At 42.8% G+C, this 19344-nt stretch overlaps 1 protein-coding gene across 3 annotated transcripts in view; it reads left to right on the top strand.

Moving 5' to 3' along the window:
- The window catches only part of LOC144940977 (growth factor receptor-bound protein 14-like), a 134033-nt gene that overhangs the window by 35728 nt on the left and 78961 nt on the right, over positions 1 to 19344 (top strand). For all 3 annotated transcript variants that reach the window (XM_078867458.1, XM_078867456.1, XM_078867457.1), the window contains exon 3: positions 9237 to 9336. In XM_078867458.1, the coding sequence (XP_078723584.1) occupies positions 9237 to 9336 (100 nt within the window). The remainder of the gene's footprint in view (positions 1 to 9236; positions 9337 to 19344) is intronic.

Below are 19344 nucleotides of genomic sequence, written 5' to 3'. Positions count from 1 at the left end.
CACTACAATGACAATAGTTTAAAGCGATTTGAAGCATGTTTTTTGGGGGGGGGGGGCAGAGCTTTGTGACGTCATATTTGAGGGGAGGTCTGACTTTTTGTGACGCCGTGTGACAAGGTGGGGGGGGGGGGAGGTCAAAAATCGCCCAAAATCGCGTGACGTCATTTATGGACGGCCCCTACACTGAAGGACGTATTTATTGTAATTAGTTTATTTATTGTGCAGTACTTTCTATCCCCCCCCCCCCCCCGTTGCTGGCACCAAACTTACCAAAATTTTGAGCCACCATCCGCAGCTGTTGAATTGTGCATCGTAGACTCAATTACTGAAGGTTTATGCAAATTATATGTAAATAGATAAGAGCCAGAACAATGCTGTTATACATAAATGAAATTAAAACTTTAAATAATCAAATAATACATGCTTCGAATCACACGCCCAAGAATTGATTATTATTCGACTCTGCAAATGTTACGCAAACAATATGCTTACGGGGTAAGGCTACCCAACGTCCCAGTTCGAGAAATACTTCCAGTATCCTGGATATTTTGTGAACATCTGGTCGCTAACCACCCACCAGAGTAACATTTCCCTGGCCTCATGTTTGACTGGGGATGGGGGCGATGGGCGTGGCAACTTGAAGTAGTGGGCGGAGATAAAGCAGTAGGGGTGGGGCCTAATAATCATAACAATTTATAGAGCGTTATTCATGCACTTGCATCCCACAACGCCGCATCATTAATTAGCCAGTCTCTTACACAGATGACATACAAACAAAACCCCACTACTTAGCAAATAAAAAAAACTAAAAGATGAATAAATAAATGGCAAGAAAAAAATGCACAAAACAAGAAAATGATTTTGATTTATTTTATTTTATACCTACGTGATTTTACCGAAAGAACCAAAGAGTAAAGAAAATGATCATCATCGAGAAGATAAATTAAGATAAATAAATCCGTTCGGTCTCCATACCGCATACGACAATCCCAACATTTCACCGGATTTAGGAGAACCTTCACATGATGGATGGTGGAGTGGCGGAAAATTTACGAGCCAGTTTGACCATAATATAAATGCCTATTTCCCAGCATATATTTCTGGGCAAATAATTAGGATTTTAGGTCAGATTTGAATAAGTTAATTTATTTTATATGTCGGATGTGTAACGGGAGAGTGTTGCAGACTGTGGGGGCTGCACACGTGAACGCTCGTCCACCAATCGATTTATGTTACATTTTTTGGGATGGCCAGCAGAAGAGTGGAGAACCCGAACAGCGGGCAGGGCCTACTAACAGTGGGCGGGGCCTACTAACAGGGGGGCAGAGAGGGAGGGGCAGTTGAGAAATTAGAATGTCAATGAGAGACCAGAGCAACAAAACAAGGGGAGACAGAGAGAGAAACCACACTAAATCAAACAATTTGGAAATGTAATGCAATGCAACACAGAGAGTCGGTCAACACACAATTGACGCCTCCCTCTCTGCCCCACCCCCCTCTCTCTATTTAAGGCCTCGACACAGAGGCGTCGTTTCTCTGTGTGCCAATGTGTTTGTCTCTCTCTCTCTGTGTGTCTCTGTGTTATCTCTCTGTTTACGTGTCTGTCTATGTGTCTCCTGTTCTGTGTTTAATCTCTCTCTCTTAAATTTAGCAATCTTTGGAAGAACGTAATCAACCAGGTAGGGTGTTGACTGTTATGTTAGCCGACTCTCTGTGTTATATTGCATTATATTTCTAAATTTACAAGCTTTTGTTTCTATTTAATTTGTACCTGATGATGATTGCTTGTGTTGCAATCGAAACGTCGTATGATATTATTTAATTGATTATTTTCTCTTTCTACGTGACTTTACCGAAAGAACCAAAGAGTAACTACAGTCCTGTATATTGAGTTTTATTTGTAGTTGCAAAGTGTTCTCTTGGTTTTTTTGGTTCTCACATTAAGCAAATATTTTATAAACACTTTATGTCCTCTGGGATCGAGTACTGAGAGTGTAAATAATCACGTGCGTGTATGTCTGGACACGTTTAAAGTATCTTTTGTGAACATCTGTGTTTTTGTTTTATGGTTACATTGTCCTTTATTGCACTGTTAAAGACTCATAAACACTGGTACTACCAGACATACAAGTAAAGTACTGATATCCATGATACATAACAATCTAACCTTTTATCTTTTCACTTTGTCGGAACAAAGTTGGCTTGTCAAAGCTTGATCATATCATTGAAGGACTAACTTAGTTAAATTACACTGTTGGATTTCAGCCAATTAAATCATTGCAGCAGGTAGTTTACAAAGCATGCATCCAGCTTTGTATGTTTGCATACAAAGCCACCACGCTAAGACACTCCAAGCATGAGCCTATAGATATGTATGAAGGGCCACACTTTGTGAATAAGAAGACATTTTTACCTAATTCACAGAGAGGAAAAACTTTGCTTAACTACGAATAGTATCTCCCTGATAACTGCGGATAACAAGACACATTTTGCCGCAGTGTAGGAATGTGCCGTATTTCAGGGCTTTGGCGGCAACTGTGGTGATGGGGAGACATCGCACATTCCATTTGGAAGCTTATTCTAGAGCCAAATCTAGTCCTAAATTCAGTTCAATGGAAGCAGTTCAAATTCAGAACCAAGCAGAAACCACTCTCAGCCAAAACGTCAGACATCATGCCAAAAATCCATAATGCCAAAAATCCATCATACAACTTATATGGCACAACTGCGAAAACTTATGCGGTATTTTCTTTGAACCTTTTGACGTGACTATACGACGTTTCATATTTTCCACTGAAAACATAATATAAAGTTTAAGCTGAATCATAATATAATGCCAAATGTTGCTTGGGATCTTTCAGCCCGTGACATTTTGTCTACGTTTGCCACCAATGAAAAATTCCTACTTCGAAATAATACATCTGTGAGTGCTGTTTTATGCTTAAAAATGTTGTTATATTTGAAAATTGTACTAAAATGTACTTACAAAGCTGTAAAATACCCATTATAAGAGCACAAAGAGTACTGTAGCTGTGATGGAGCGAGGTAAAAAGCTAATTAAGAAACAAAGTTTAGGGCCCCAGATAGCTCAAGGAGCAACGGATTCATGAAAAATTAGGGAGGTGCCAAATATCAGCTGGAATTCAGAGCTTAATGGACATTGACAGCCAACTCCTTTAAAAACGAATGGACCTCTAATCTATATTTTGTATGCAGCTCTCTTCTCTCATCTCACTTAATTTGTCTCATCGGTATCTCTTTTTTAATTACGCCACTTTTTTTGTCCACAATTCTCTCCTCTCTTTAAATTTTGTTGTTGATTTGTATTCATTTTGTCATTTCACTTGGATTGGAAGGGAGGGTTCCCAAAATATATTTCTACTGAGGGCCCCCAATGAGCCACCATCACCATCACTGGTAAACGGTAACCATACATGCATTTCCTGGTGAGGTTCTTAGAAATATCCTTTGCAGCAGTGATATGTCACACGGAGGCACGGTGTGGTTGCGGTTAAGGGAATGCATTGCCCTGGTACATTCTTCGGGGCTAGGGTGTCTGTAACTACAAACCAGCATGCACCACGTGCGGCAGTAAAGGCTGGTTTTAAGGAGCTGTTTATTAAAAGCCCTTTTAACTGTGTTGTCTTAAAACCCCAATGTGGCCTTGAAAAGTCACCGGTGGTGGAACAGCTGCTTGGAAGAACCTCACCATACTTGGCTGTGACAGTAAATTATAGTAGTTACCATTTTAAGTGAGAATATTGTGAAAATGTAATTTTGTCATGTACCTTTTGTTTTACTGTATCATTACATTATAGTCATTTGACATTGCTTGCAAATCTGTATAATGACAAGTGCTTTGAATGCCACATATTTGAGGTCTAGTTTGTCAAGATATAATTTAAAGCAAGAGTGACCTTTTCGTTGTGGTCCATGCAATAGTTACATTACTTTTATTGTTTATGGCCCTAAACCCTTCAGTTCAATGATAGCTGGACACCCATTAAAAAGATCCTGTTATTCCTCCATTACGAAAAAGCTATCAAATGAGATGTATTTGTTGTGCTTCGTGTGACTCTACTTACCCAACCCGACCACCAGCACTAAGTTCTCACCCTGTTGGCCATTCAGTTGGTCTAAGAACGGTGTAAAGGTTAATATAGGGCCTTGATTTTTGACAACAAATCCATCACATATCTCCGCCCCGTCTAGAGGAGATAACTGGATGTAAGATCGTAATGTGAGCTGAGCCCTCTTGTGATTTTAATCCTGAAACACCAATTTTGTAAACTTCAGGGCCCCGTTAAGCGATCATTTAAATGTTTTTTATCAAGAAACCAGTAAACTATGTTTTCATTTTGCATTACATGTTTTTAAAAGGGCAGCGTCACAACCTAAATATTGTACCAACTAAATCAACTACAAGGATAAAGTGAAAGAAACTCACAACGTTGTCTTTTAGCCTCTTTACAATTGAAGTGTGTGGGATCTAAAGGGAAGGTAAATCAGTGATGCCAAGGTATAATGTCTGTTCACGGGGGTCATAATGAATAGACCCATTTGTGAGACTTGGTTATACCATGACTTGCAAGGTGGCTATGTAGCCAAGTGGTTAGCTCAAGTTGCCAACGAGGCAGTTTGCACGTAGTGGACACTCAGTCCCATGAGTGCCCCTCTAAATCAGTTGGAGCATTAAAAATAAAATGACTACGTAAGAAAATGGTTACAATTGAAAACAACCTTCGTCGCACAAAGTCAAGGAATGAAGACGATAGTGCTGGTCACCCTCAGCTACAGTCTACGGTGAGTGCGTGAACACCACTAATGCAACCCCCGCTGACTTGGCTGCCCAATTGAGGATGTCCAGATGCCAGAAACAGGCGAACACACAGATTTATGTGGGCCATCATGAACCGACCCATTAGTCCTGGCACCGATGGGTGTGGCAGCGTGCTTGGTGGACCTCGCCTGAAGCTCCATGCATGAAAAAGCAATCCGACCCAATTTGAAGTGCAGCCCCAGGCTTGCGAAGCTTTTGGGTGGATTTGGCTGCTTTTTGTGATCTGCCACACTCGGCACACTCTCGCCTGCATACCTGCTGCATGCTCCGGTGTAACAAGTTGACACAGCGTCTTGCGCTGAACGATTTCCTTCGCCGAACAATTTCCTCCGCCACAAACGAAGTCCCATCAAAAAGGTGGAAAATGTGCGCTGTGAGCCCAGCGAAAATATAACACCAGCGAATAAACAGCAGCCACTTTAAAGGAAAACTTTGCACTCACTTCCTTGGAGCACAAATACATATGTGGAGCAGATCTCTAGAACTGTTTTTCGTGGGAGCAGTATGGAAGAACTGGATGTATCATTGTTCAGGCGACGTAGAGACAAAGCTGTCAAACCCTAGTGCCTTGATCATGTGCAATGAGAATGATCACTTTGGTTTTTATTTGCTTTGTAATAATGTGGTTGATCATTGCTGTCGTGTTTGTTTTGAAACCTTCTGGATGCCTTTCAAACCCATTGGCATCTGATTGCGTGTACTCACAAGTGGGAGTATCATTGGCCAAGATTATTTTACGAGCTCTGTAGGCTGAGTCTTCCCACAGCTAAGCAAATAAACTATCCCCTTCGTGTGCGCAGACAAGGAAATAGAGAAAACAGACATTTGAGATAATTTTGTAGTAAAAAAATACTGCAATGAGTTCCTTATTAAAATGATACATTCACTGGATTTACGTGTATCGTGTGTCTATCTGTGTATGTGTAGTGACATAGAATCGGTCACGTAGCAGCATAGCGCTGGCTGTTGGCGGGGAAAGGGATCTGCAGCTTACAGCAGCCCTGCCTGACAGAAGGTCACGTGATAGACCAGAGAGGGATGTAGGGTAAATGTTATAGAAGGGGCACGTGAGGGGAGCGCGGGAATCCGCTAGTTGGTTCCAGAAGGGAGGCGTGGCCGGGGCGGGGCGAGGCCACGCTGGGAGGATAAAAGGGCACCTCGAGCGGGAGCTCGGAGCTGTCGTTTAGAGTGGGATCCCTGTCGTCGTCGTTGCTGCTAAAGATCGTCACCATCATCGCTGTCGTCTCGTGCCTTCGTCGCTGTCGTCACCACTTGATAATAATAAACCAGAGTGCCTCCTACTCTTAGTGCCTCTGAGTCACTACATGTGTATAAATTCGCACTCACGGCCAACACCAGTGACGATTATCTTAATCGGTCCTTAGCCTCCCCTAGGTCAACTCAGCCTCAAATGAGTACCTGGTACGGTATATAAACATCGCCACTAGGGAGACAAAGGTGGCCGGGCATGGTGCTAGCCACCCACCCCCTCGTGTGCCATGCTGGCCTTCATAGGTCCTTGCTAACTGCACCTTCCCCAATAGTCTGTTAATGCTATATGGGGTATTTTTGTCTTTGTATAGACACTGCCATGTATTCTGCAGTGCCCCACAGCTGAACGATTTTTTGCCCATTTATAAATATGATACAACCTCACATGTCCATCCGATGATCACCACTCTCCAATTCCCGTAGTGCGAGGGCGCATTTAAACTCAGTTTCAGAAACAGCTGCAGTGGGGGGGACTCACTAGTCAAGCGTTACGACATCAGCTGATGACCGCAGTGGCAGCAGGCAGCAACAGCAGGCACCTCCCAATCATGCTGTCATCCGCCCACCTTACCATGCACCTGCGACTGCACCAGGTGACCTCCGCGGCCACCAGCTGGAACAGAAACAGCTGCAGCCACAGCAGAAGCAGTAAACTCACCTGCCACAGTCCGCTCCGAACAATCCGTGTTCTGTTCGCAGTGCTTTTCTCTGAATTGCGCCACTAATTTATTGCCCGTTCACTCTTGCTGTATTTATCTGCTTTCAAATTCCTATATCTTGTAATTGATCTTTATTTAAAGTTTCAACCTCTACATCTTCCGCTGTCAATAAATGTCTTCTGGCTTCATCAGCTGTCTTCCCACCTCTCTCCAATTGCTCTTCTCTGTCCTTGCAGGCACCTAAATTGCCTGTCTTATTGGTCTTCCACCTCACCCACACAATAATTTGGCATCCTGTACTCCATGTCCCGCTTGATCTTGAGTTTAGCGCCTTAGATCCAACTTATCTCCACCACCTCCATTTTCCTGCTTTACCCTATGCTTTTTTTCCCATTGGTCTCAATAGTCTGCTTTTCTTCTTTGAGTCCTGATTGCCTCCACGGAGTTCATTCGTGACCAGATGATATCACTGTCCAATTTCCATGGCGACATCATTCCCCATGACATTGCGTACCTTCGACATCATGTCGTCATCAACTTTGATGATATTTTCAGCTCGGTTCGTGAGAACCGATAACCATTCCAGTAACGCTCGCCAAGCAGCCAATTGACTCGTTTTATAGATGGGTTCGCGGAAGGAGGTATCACAGAATCGCTTCTGAAACTATTTAAAGTGACTTCTTATCTACACTAGGGGGCAGCACTTTCCCATCTGCCCTGCTTTAGATCACTTCAATTTAACCAAGTTTAGCAGAAAACCATGGGTGGAGTTTAGAGCGGGGGGCAATACCCCCCAAACTGGACACCTTTATTAATTTATTTTTAGCCGTTTACAATTAAGATTAAAATAAAAAAAATTATTGATATGCACTCGCGATTCCGAATGTGGGGGACAATGCAAACCCCTGCCTCCCGCCAAATATAGAAGTCAAACTCCGACTATGCAGAAAACCACATTTGAAGCGATGTTATTTTGTGTGTGAAGGCATTGGTGCGTTTTTTGAGCAGTCATTGGTAACTGGGCTGAGACCATTATGTCGCAAACACTGGGAACTTGGTTTAATCGGAGGCTCCTGCCGAGATTCGAACCGATAATTTCGGTGTTGCCAGCTCGGAACTCTTAACCTCTAAGCAACCTGTCCGCCTCGTGAATTGAATTTACGTAGAAAACAAACAAAACCTTAAATCAATCAGAGTACTGTACAATGTATAAAATGGAGTGTATAAATCCTGCTGGCAATTTCCATCGTGCAATAAATGCACTCTTGCTTCTGATGGAGCAAACACGCTCGATCTGCAGCATGCGTGCTGCTTATCTGTGCCAACCTCGTCCCACGTGCTATCCCAAGCAACGCAGACGCGTGCCACCAAAGTGAAAGCGAATGCTTTCAAAGTGTGCGCTGCGGCTTCCACTTTGAATAAGACACGAAACTGTGCGGTATAGTTAAAGTTAATCGAAACCCTAAGCAGTAACTTTTATAAAAAGTAAGTGCGGTATTTGAAATATTTGATTACATGTGGTCAGCATCGCGAAAATGTATTCACGCGATTGCCGCTTACTCGTGCTTAGGGTCGCCTGACATGGCTTAAAATAACCTTTGGGGATTAAGCATTGGGATGGCAAGGAGAGAAAGAGAGATCACGTGCGAGTGTAATTATGGGATAAGGTTTCCGGCAATTTAAGTGTGATATATTCATTGTCTGGGGGGTCAAGTGGTGAAGCATTGGTGGGTGTATCGTGCTACAAACCCGGTGACCCCAGTTCGATTTCTGGCCACAGTTAACATCAGTGGTGGATGATATCTGAACTGGCCCTGGGAGCCCCTAACCTCCTATCATTACACACCCGTACTCACCAGTGTGGCAATGCGGTGAAATTGTGGTCCAACAACCCCCACAACTGACACAGTATCGGGAGGCCTTTATCCAGAAGTGGATTGACTAAAGGTTGTAAATAGTTTTCATTGTTTATATTCATCTTCTGTATTTATTTTAGACAAGGTAGGCGGTGTCATAATAAACGTCTACATTACATTGTTTGGCATGTAATGGTTTAAAAAAAATTGGTACACTTTCAAAATATAGTTACAGGCATAGCCTGGTTGAATACGTTCTTCCAAAGATTGCTAAATTAGAACTTAAGTGTGAAATTTGAGAGAGAGAGACAAGACACACTCACAGAGACACAAAGACAGACACACAAGCATCTCGACTAATATTGACATGACGGAGATGACGGCACTTTGAAGATATGGAGGTTGCCTTTTATATTTATCTCACAGTTGTGTCTGTTTTCGCAGCGTGACTGCACGGCACAAAAGTATTTTTTAACATTTTATTTTCAAATCAGATTATGGTCATGGAAATGTATTATTTCCTGACGACTGACGAAGCACTCACACCACACTTCAAATGTAGTCCTTTTTGACATGTTGAGTGCTTCATAGTGATGTGTGTCTTCACAGGAGGATGCCGGTGGCATGTCCAGCCAGCCTCCACGCGCCCTCCTCTCCGTCACCAGCTGCTTCCAGCCCTCGCCACAGCACAGCTCATACGGGCAGCCAGGTGCGTTCAGGGCCAGATCAAAGTTGGATGGGCGCTGTTATAATTTAAAGCCCCCATCGTTGTTTACCATTTAACCACCACCCTTACCGCGTGCCAAACATTGTATAGTGTTGTTGTTTACTTTGGTTATTTCAATTCTACTTTTTGAATGTGATGTACAAATTGTAAAGCTAAATCAAAGTTAAAATGAGCAAAACCTTGAATTTTGGCACACAACTGATAGGCGTGAGTAATACACTTTCTTGTGATGCTACGGTTTTATTTACCAAATTATTTATGAGGAATTGCCAGTGCTACAATTTGCGCTTCAGCCATTGTAAAGCAGTATACGTTTTTGTGGGCCCTCAAAAACCCGAGGCCATGGGCTGAAGCTTTTGAAAAGCCTCTCCGTTAAAACAGCCCTGGTTGTGTTCCTCAGTCACTCCATGCCACTACCCCGCTGCTTCCCACCCCCATCGTGTACACTAAAACCCCTATCAATATTGGCATGTGCATATTGAACCACAAAACATTTCTCACCACCTTGGATATTGGTTATCTTCTAAACTCTGCAGCAATGATGCCAGCTGTCTAACCCGGACGAGGGCTAATGGAACTATTTTTTTCTTATCACAGTGAAAGTTATTTTAACGTGCCCTCAAAAAGCTAAATTATTTTTTGTTAGCTGCAGGAAAATCTGCAGCCACTTCAAGTAGCAACAGCATTCCACTCATCCTTAGCATAAATGTAATGTTGCTGCTTGTGTGCTGTCTGCTTTAAAATCTAAACTTTAACAGGGAAGAGGAACACATTAACAATGGACATTTTAATAACAGACCCACCGATATCCACCTCTGCGTTTACCCAAGTCTGCTCACTCGAGCACAGACAATTTTGTGGAACTCTATCCGTTCTTTGGCATGCACCCCACAGTTCAGTGTCCCAGGGGCTTCATCAATGTAAAGTTGTGGGAACATGAGGCCACTTTCAGGATCAGTGGCTTGAAACTTGGTTGCAGGAGACCAAGTTTCAGCCAGATTTGGTTTTGAAAAACATTGCCAGGGTAAATGTTCTAGGATTTGAGTAACATGTGTATCCGCCAAAGTTTCCAGTGAAGATCATGATGCCTGCAGTGGAGTTTTATCGGTTAAAGGGAGTATGGGTCTATTACATACCTAAATACATGCAAGTTGATTTATTGGTGAAAATCTACATTGCAAGCTGTTATTATTATTCTGAAAGATTTGTTACCATTTACTTATATTTTATCACGGATGCTGCGCATGGGCCCATAAGCCCATAATGCAAAGTGGCCAGAAAAAAACAGCACTCTTGAAAGCATTATACATAGTTTGTGTTTCTTGAATCGAGTAAGATTATAAGAACTTGGAGAAAGACAGACTATGGGGGAAGGGATTCCAAGGTTGAGCATTGTGAGGAATGTTATGTCCACAATCTAAAAACCAGTTTTCTTGAAAAGTGTCATGCTGTAACATGGCCTTCTGTTGCTATTGCTCGAGGGATGAATTGCATGATTGTCACGCCTATATAACCGTGCATGTGGTAACATAAAAATCTCAACTGCGTATGTCGGTGAAATGGTGACTTTAAGCACAATGGTTTCAAATGATACCTCAGGACAGGAGAGATCACAGATCGTTCCAAACCATTAACCGATCATTTTTTCACAATTGTCCGTAACCCGTATGACAAGACAATTTCTATTCAGTTTTACGAGCTTCAAAATGACACGGGCCTCTCATACCAGGCAGAGGTGAGAATAATTTTCCAAACGAGCTCTTGGCAAGGTCCTGGCCTTAACCACACTTTAATAAATGTGTTCTTGAAACACACAAATCTTACCGATACATCAGTGACTGTAATTTAAGAGGTACAGTGTATTGAACATTTTATATCGTTCATAAACATTTATCACGATAAGCACGTTGTTAACAAATTAAGAGTTAAATCATGGCGTTATGGATTAGAAATATAGCCTTTCTTGAAGGCACTACTGGATAGTACATGTTGAGAGTTAGATGAGAAAATACCTTAAACAGTGCTAAATGTGTTTCCCTTTAACTGTAATTTTAAATACCGTGCAGTATCTTCACAGTGGTTAGTGACACTCCAACTTCAAAGCCTGGAGCTCTCGCCTACATAGCCTTCCCAAATGTCACCTGCGCTGCTGTATTCAACGAATGCTGTTTGTACGACACAACCATACGCAGTGACATTTACAGCAGTGACAACCCTGCGATGTGTTTTCGAGTCGAACCGTGCGTTTGTTTGGCACGTCGTCTGACGCTTCGCTCCAAATGCGTGCTCGAACTGAGTCGGTTCAGGAACTGTGAATTGCTCCATTTCTGAATCAGCTCCCAGCATGTAGGACCAAATGTCGGGACATTATTCCGAGCAACAACACCGAGAACAAGCCAAGAAAAAATCACATCAGAGGACCACACAGCACAACCGTAAAAAAAACCCTACACAGTAATTTTACTAGAGCGATGTCCAATCAATGGTGCTACATTCTCCAAAATAATATTATGCAAAATTGACCACTCTACATGTGCCCTTACACCAACACATCCCACTTTACAAATGATTTACTTTTAATTGAAAGTGTTTTTTTACAATGTTTAACTCCGAGCTGTGTTGACAACGTTACTTTTGCTCAGTCGTAATTAAAATGCAACAGTTTCTGTTTGATGAGAAAATCTATCATAACATGAATATGCATGCAGTTTGGAAACAATAAGATTTAACAAGACGCAACCGTATGCTCACAAATGGTGTGCTCATAAAGCAGGAATGCACAACTCCCATCATGCCTTGCATGCATGTCATGTGATCACCACAAAGTATCCAAAATGCTCTCAGCCTTATGCAGGCCTCAAGAGCTGAAAATGGGATCAAACTAATAGTTAAGACCTTCAATTCAAAGTTTTTTTTTAACACGTTCCTTCGGAGTGGGCAGGTAGGAACTTGGTTGGACAGCGCATTCGTGCACGACAGAAAGCTCGCGGTCACATGACGCACTTCAACCAATCCGGGAGCGTAAATATTTGGGAGGGGCTATGCACGACAGACAAATAATCCCTGGTGGGCAGTGTGGAACTGTTGTTCCTACCTGTAATATGTAGCCTTCCTATGGCATGGCAGCTGATGGTCGAGCCTAACGGATGGAGTGGCAGCCAAAGACGGGAACACAACTGAGGCCATTGCCACCGCAGACATGGAAAGATGAGTTCAGCGAACAGGCAGAAGGGATATGAATTGTTGTATTTGTATGACCGTGATGCGGTGGCCTTCATCCAGCAGTGGATTTATCTTGGCTAATGATGATAATGACTACACTGTAGCATCATATTTTTCATGCTTTAGCTGCACAATGATGCAAGCGTTTATTGCAGCAGCATAGGTAGAGGAAAACGACTTTGGTTACTACTTTACACGTGGGAGACGCACAGAATGCAGTATACAGTATGTCAGAGGTTTTTTTTCGTTCACATGGACGCCATGTGCGTATGTGTCGGGGATAAACAATTATCGAACTGGATTTTAATGTTTAACAGCAGGTTATGCATTTTAACTTGGCCACACACTATACCCACATGAAACATTAACAGAACAATTACTCGGACTAGGGTTTACAGAAATATTCTACGTGTCTTGGATAAAAGCCAAACACTGAGGATGGAAAAGTACCAGCTATCTTATCATTCATACCAATCTCAATTGGGCTCATTCCAACCGACCTGCTTTTACCCCTTCGTGACCTACTTCTCTCCCATTTGACATTTGTGCACGCCAAGTCAAAAATAAACTGCCGGTGCTTTTGATTCACCTGCCGATATGAATACGTGATGGTCATCAACTTAGCACAACATTCAATTGTGTCCATTGTCCAGGCTTGCTGGTCCTTTGAGGCCGGTGGGACAGGCTTCCAGAGACCATACTCGTCGTTCTAAGTCCAGTGGTTGCAAATGTAAATGTTTCCTGTAAATTTATACTCATTAACTTTGCATTATAGCAGTGCAATGCAGGGTTTGGGCTTATTCAAAATCAGGCGAAAGAAAAATGCGATGGCACGTCATCCATTGTGGAATGGAGCTAAGGATGTGGTGGGACTGACCAACTCGAAATCTTTCACGGAGTGCGAGCAACTCATCCACTGAGCTGTCGTCACCGCCTGCATCCGACATTGAGAACCATGCACTTTGTACGTTAGCTCAGTTGTGGACGAGTTAAAAAATAACCTCTTCATCGAAACTCCACCTGCATATATGTAGGCAGAAACGATTATCGAACTATGTTTTAATGTTAAACTGCATGTTGCGTCAAGAACCTAAGCAGTTACTGTAAGTATTCAGTTAGTTGAACATGTAATCAATGTAATTAATTTCTCTACTGTAGTTCCATTTCCCTCTCACCAAAATACTTGTATTATCAAAAGCGTCCTTAATTTTGTGTTTTGGATGTGCAGCTCATTACATCCCGCAAATGGTTTGAGTGAATTTAGATCGTACTGTCGTGTTACTTGAAGCATCGATGCATCATCTCGTGTTACTTTAAGCATCAATGCATCATCCAGTGGCAGAAGCATCAGTAGTAGCAGCAGCAGCGTCACATCATCATCAACTGCATAATTGTCATCATCCATCAAAATCGACATGCCAAAAAGGGTGATGGATATGATTCCGCAATTAAACGGAAAATGTACACCATCATTGCCTCTGCTTTGATCCCTGCCCATTTTGCAATGAACAGTTCGACCGTATTGGTGGCTTTCTGTGTGCAATCCGTTGCACGTGACAAAGGAAATGTGGATTTTTTAAAAATTTGATTATGCAGGAAAATGGCCATCATTCTACCAAAAAGGCTTGGAATGATGATCAGAATAGCGACATGAATCGGGTCTTTCATATCCCTTCCACCCACCGTTGTTTGGGATGAAATAGATCACTACCAGTGGGTGGCAGTGCTTCAGCTTTAAATGAAATGGCTTCATATTTCCATTCACAGTACTTGTACTGTAATGTATGTTGAACTTCTTTAGAACTACGCGTACGTAGCCAACCGTGCTAATCGGAGGTGCAATGCATCCCAAGTAACAATTCACATGTTCGATGCACTGCAACATTTTCCGTTAAACAGGTTCTGTAATTTGTTATTACATTAAGTAAATATCGATACATTCTAGAACAATTGCACAGTTGTTGGGTCAATACTAAAAACTTAACTTGCAAAAATTAAGTGATGGCTATTGTGTTTGAAAAACTGCAATTTGCTACTGCATGTATGCCTCCTGGAGTAACTGAGAATCTGACGCCTGTAATTACCTGTCAACTCTCCCTCACTGATAAACCATTGAGCAAAGATGGTCACTGCATCGCACGCTTTCAGATGCGCCGTGTGGAACACTCTTCCTTCCGATATTAGAAAGCCACTAGAGCTATGCATACTCTTTGGGTCTTTCGGTAAAGTCACGTAGATAGAAAAAGAAATCACGACGTTTCGATCACAACACAAGCAATCGTCCTCAGGTGAAAATGACGATTGCTTGTGTTGCGATCGAAACGTCCAAGGGGTATGAATTCCTGCAGTCACGAAAGCTTTAAGTGAAGATAGAAATGTAAGTTGAAAACTCTTTTCTTTCAAACTACTTTTTGTGTTTAGTTTCCTGTCCTTCCCCCGCACCTCCGATAAGCACGGCTGGCTATGTACGGTGAAAGTAGTTCAACATACATACATTAAAACAAGGTTACCACTTTACATTATGGGATTCTTTCTTTGTTTTCCTCACTCCACATATTCTAATTGTCTCAAATTGGCGGTGCCTCGAGAACGAGAGGAGGAGTGAGCCTCACCACTCGTCACCTTCTTTGGTTTTATTACGAAATGTTGTGGATTTCCGCTCCTGTGCAATGGTAGTGGATGGCCAGGGATGTAGCACATGATGGGATCCGCGGATTATTTTGGAGTGTCAGTGTATGTGCGGTAAACTAAGTTGAGGTGTTTGTGCTTTCTCCGGAAGGATTTTAGTTGTTCATAGATGACCACGCCGTTTGTAAAAAATACATCCAATGATGAACATCACATTTACTTCACATAAATATGAATTACGCTTATATCATTGATTGTTGGCATACCACTTTGTAGATGGGACTGATTATTTTGCAATATACAAGCATGTTTTCCTCAAGAATGATTTACTTGACTCTGCTCGTGATCAGTTCCTAACCAATAGGAAGAGGTGCAGCCCTTGAACTACTTGCTCCACGAGCTAGAGCCCCTCTAGAGGGTATTTGGCCTACTCTTCCACACCGGCCAGACCTCTTGGAAGACGTGAGAGTACCTGCACTTTTCCCCCACCACACATGGTGGTGCGGGGGGGGGGGCATTTATGAAATGTGTCCATTGTTTCAACTACAACCCAGGAGCTTAAACTAAACTTTTTACTTCTTTACCAGGTCAGGCCCACTGAGCTTTATAGCTCTTAAATTTCGATTTAAAACTTTCGTGACTGCAGGGATTCATCTTCTTGGTTCTTTCGGTAAAGTCACGTAGAATGGAAATAATAAAATAATAAAAATAAAACATAATAAAATAATTCTCACAACGTTTCGGCCACAACGCAAGCAGCCGTCCTCAGGTGAAGAACAGGTCTGTCAGAAAGACAGACGCTGTCTTTCTGACAGACCTGTTCTTCACGTACACCCCCCCCCCCCACCACCAGACAGACGCTGTCTTTCTGACAGACCTGTTCTTCACCTGAGGACGGCTGCTTGCTTTGTGGCCGAAACGTCGTGAGAATTATTTTATTATGTTTTATTTTTATTATTTTATAGCTCTTTTTCAGAAGCGACCTGGTCAACAAAGTGGCTTATCGTGTGGAAATCTATAGTAGCCACATACTCTAAAGGCGTGATGTTGATTATAAATATGGAGGGAAAAACCGGAGGACCCGGAGAAAATCCACACGACCCCAGGGAGAACATGTAAACTCCAAATATACAGCAGCAGGCGTCAGGGTCGGAATCGAACCCACGACTTCCTCCATACCAGGCGAGGTAGTTGACATCTCGCCACTGTGTACTAAGCATTACTACACCACTGCAGCGTATTCTCTTCACCTATAAGACTGCGTATCCCCCCCCTTCCTTTTACGAATCCCACGTGGGGGTTGGGGGTTGATGGGAGGGGGGTGTGTGGTAGGATGATAAGTGGTGGGTCGGCCGTGCCAAGTGGCTGCGGTGTGACACCACCGCGCCGTGCGAGTTTCCTCCGTCTGGCACCGAACTCGGCACTACGTGGCCTCACGTACACCCCCCCACCACCACCAACTCCGGTACGCTCCTGGCAACTGGATCAACTGTAACCCGAGAGCCCCACGTTGGAGGTGTACCTTCACCTGAAGGCGGAGCGCTCTGTGACATGTTCCCATGGCGTCACCCTGCGAACGTGATTGACGGGAATTGTGTTTTCTTTATTGACCTCCTCAAGAATGCCGTCTTGTTTAACTTGCCCGCTCTAGAGCGCCTGTCTCAGGATGCAAATGGTGCATGTTTGCACGAGGTGTGAGTGTGACACCTTTTTGAAAATTGCATTTTAATAAAGAAATGAATACCATTCAAAGCGCATGCACCAATAGGATTTTGTGTTTATACTGGATGTGGTATTTTGACTCGAGGTTAGTTTGACAATATTGAAGGACATAAACCATAATAATTATGTTTTCATGACCGAAGCCATGGGTGCCAACTGTTGCAACAGAGCCACCAGCGGAATATTATTCCGTAGGGACATATTTCTTTACATGTGATTTCACGATTGTCTTTCATGACGTCTGCTTTTAGATTTTACAATGATATTTTTAGATCTGATATAACTTACATGTATATTTGTGTAACTTTCGTGTAATTGTATTGCTGTAATCGTGTTGCGAAAAGATGCGATTCGAATGTCAACTTGAATGGGACACCAAGACGGCAATGGTGATAAGTGAACGTTTAAAGCAATGTGCAGTGATTGCAAAGGTTTACAGTAAACAGCAAAGCCATTGCATAGCAGCGCAATGTCAGGGTAGATCCTTTGTGTTTTATATTTTCTCACTGGTGTATACAATTAATTCCCTTCTTACAACTTTGATGTCCTATTTGGATTCATCTTCTATTGCATTTACATTTGTAAACATAATTTACCCAACTTTTAACCATTTCCATCCCCAAACTGTTTACCACTGGCATGCACATAATAGATGCATTGGATACAGTGTTGTCTATTTTAAGCAGGAGCCCATTGCATGGTATTGTAATTACAGCCGCAATGGCGAGGCTGGCTTTTAGCAGATTATGAAGACCTCTTCTTTGTGCTGTGTTTTATAAAGGAAACCTTTATCCCCACGTAATAGCCAGGCCTCCGTCTAGCCAGGTCGAACGCACCGCCACTTTTAAGGGTGATGGCGCCAGTGTGGTTCCGCTCACAGTAGCAGCAGCAGCGTCTGTCTAAGCCCCATCCCAAAAAAATGAGGATAATGCAATTGTATACGTGTCTCATTAAATGTTGGGTTGTAATGCACCAATTATGCTATTTATATTAATGTTTGCATGTCCTAAGCTTTTAAATGTGTGCATTTCATTTACTTTTTTTTTTGCCGAGCCAAAAATATGGGGTGCAGATGGTAAAGTATTGTACTGCATAGTTTTGCCAAATTAAAAACAATTCCGAAAAGACCACTAATCTCTATTGATATAATTTATGACTTGAATGGCCCGCGTAAAAAAAAACTAGACTTTTAAAACTCCACGTGGCACTGTAATAATAACATAGGGGTTAGTACTGTTAGGCCTGTCAGTTTTAATGCATCGTGATTGTGGCACATTGGCACATGCATTTGGGCCCCTTCCCCATCGTCACGTGCGAACGCACGCACGCATTCAACGAAGCCCAAGCACACAATCCCACACAACATCTGAGCATTTACCGGCGCGGCTTTCAACTCTCGCATGGCCAAACGCCGCACCGCAGCTCTCCCATGCTCACACGCAAATTTTTTTTTTGATAACTATCCCTTCAAAAGCTCACACAACACGCGAGCATTTATCGGCCAAACTATCCACACTTGCCGGCTAAGCGCTACCGCCGCTCTCCCGTCACGCTCGCACGGAACGCACGCACCAGCCGCGCGCGTTAGCACAAGCCGTGCACGCACAACAGCGCTCGAGATTCTGATGGCAAAACTCTTCGCAAAGTGCGCGCCCCCGCCCTGATTTGTGTCCCTACTGCCACTGATGGGAGGTGCCGTCATTCATTGGCGAGCAGCAGACTTGACAGCTCTCTGCCGTGGACATCATGACGCCACCAAGGTGGACAGAGTGCCCGTTGTGTGGCGCTTTCCCCACGCGCTGTTCGCCAGCGTGTCGATGTTTCACACCAGATTCTGGGAGCTTGAATTGAAGTCAGTGGAATTCAGTGGAATTCAATCTCCGCAGGAGCTGCCAGCACGTGATGCGAGATAAAGCTTATGCTAAACAACATGTGTCACAACCTGGCGACATCCGATGGCTGCACAGCGCTACCACAAAATCATACAGAGTAGAAAGTGCTGTATGTCCCACAACTTCCGAAGTAAGGCATTGCAACCACAAGTTTTCATTTACGATGTACTAACGCAAACATCCTTGTTTCGTTGAAAGTTATACTTTTATATACACACGCGATAGTTTGTCAATTGTTTACAATATGTCAAAGCTTTAAAATTCAAATAATGCACATTATTAATATGACTCGAAGTACGGTAAATTCCCAGCTAAAAGTAATTCTAAAAGTGCACACGAAAAAAAACACCCGTCATGAAATACGAGTCGTCCATTGTTTCCTAAAGCCGATCGTTAACGCCGAGAAATGAAGTGCAGGTTTCAATGGAAACAACTTTGATATAAATATGATGAGCAATGAAGGAGATCTTCTTGGTTCTTTCGGTAAAGTCACGTAGAAGGGAAATAATAAAATAAAAAATAAAAA

The sequence above is a fragment of the Lampetra fluviatilis genome, chromosome 2, assembly GCF_964198595.1.
Source record: "Lampetra fluviatilis chromosome 2, kcLamFluv1.1, whole genome shotgun sequence".
Lineage (NCBI taxonomy): Eukaryota > Metazoa > Chordata > Hyperoartia > Petromyzontiformes > Petromyzontidae > Lampetra > Lampetra fluviatilis.
Note: the sequence above shows the minus strand (reverse complement) of the source record. Positions and strands in the feature narration are given on the sequence as shown.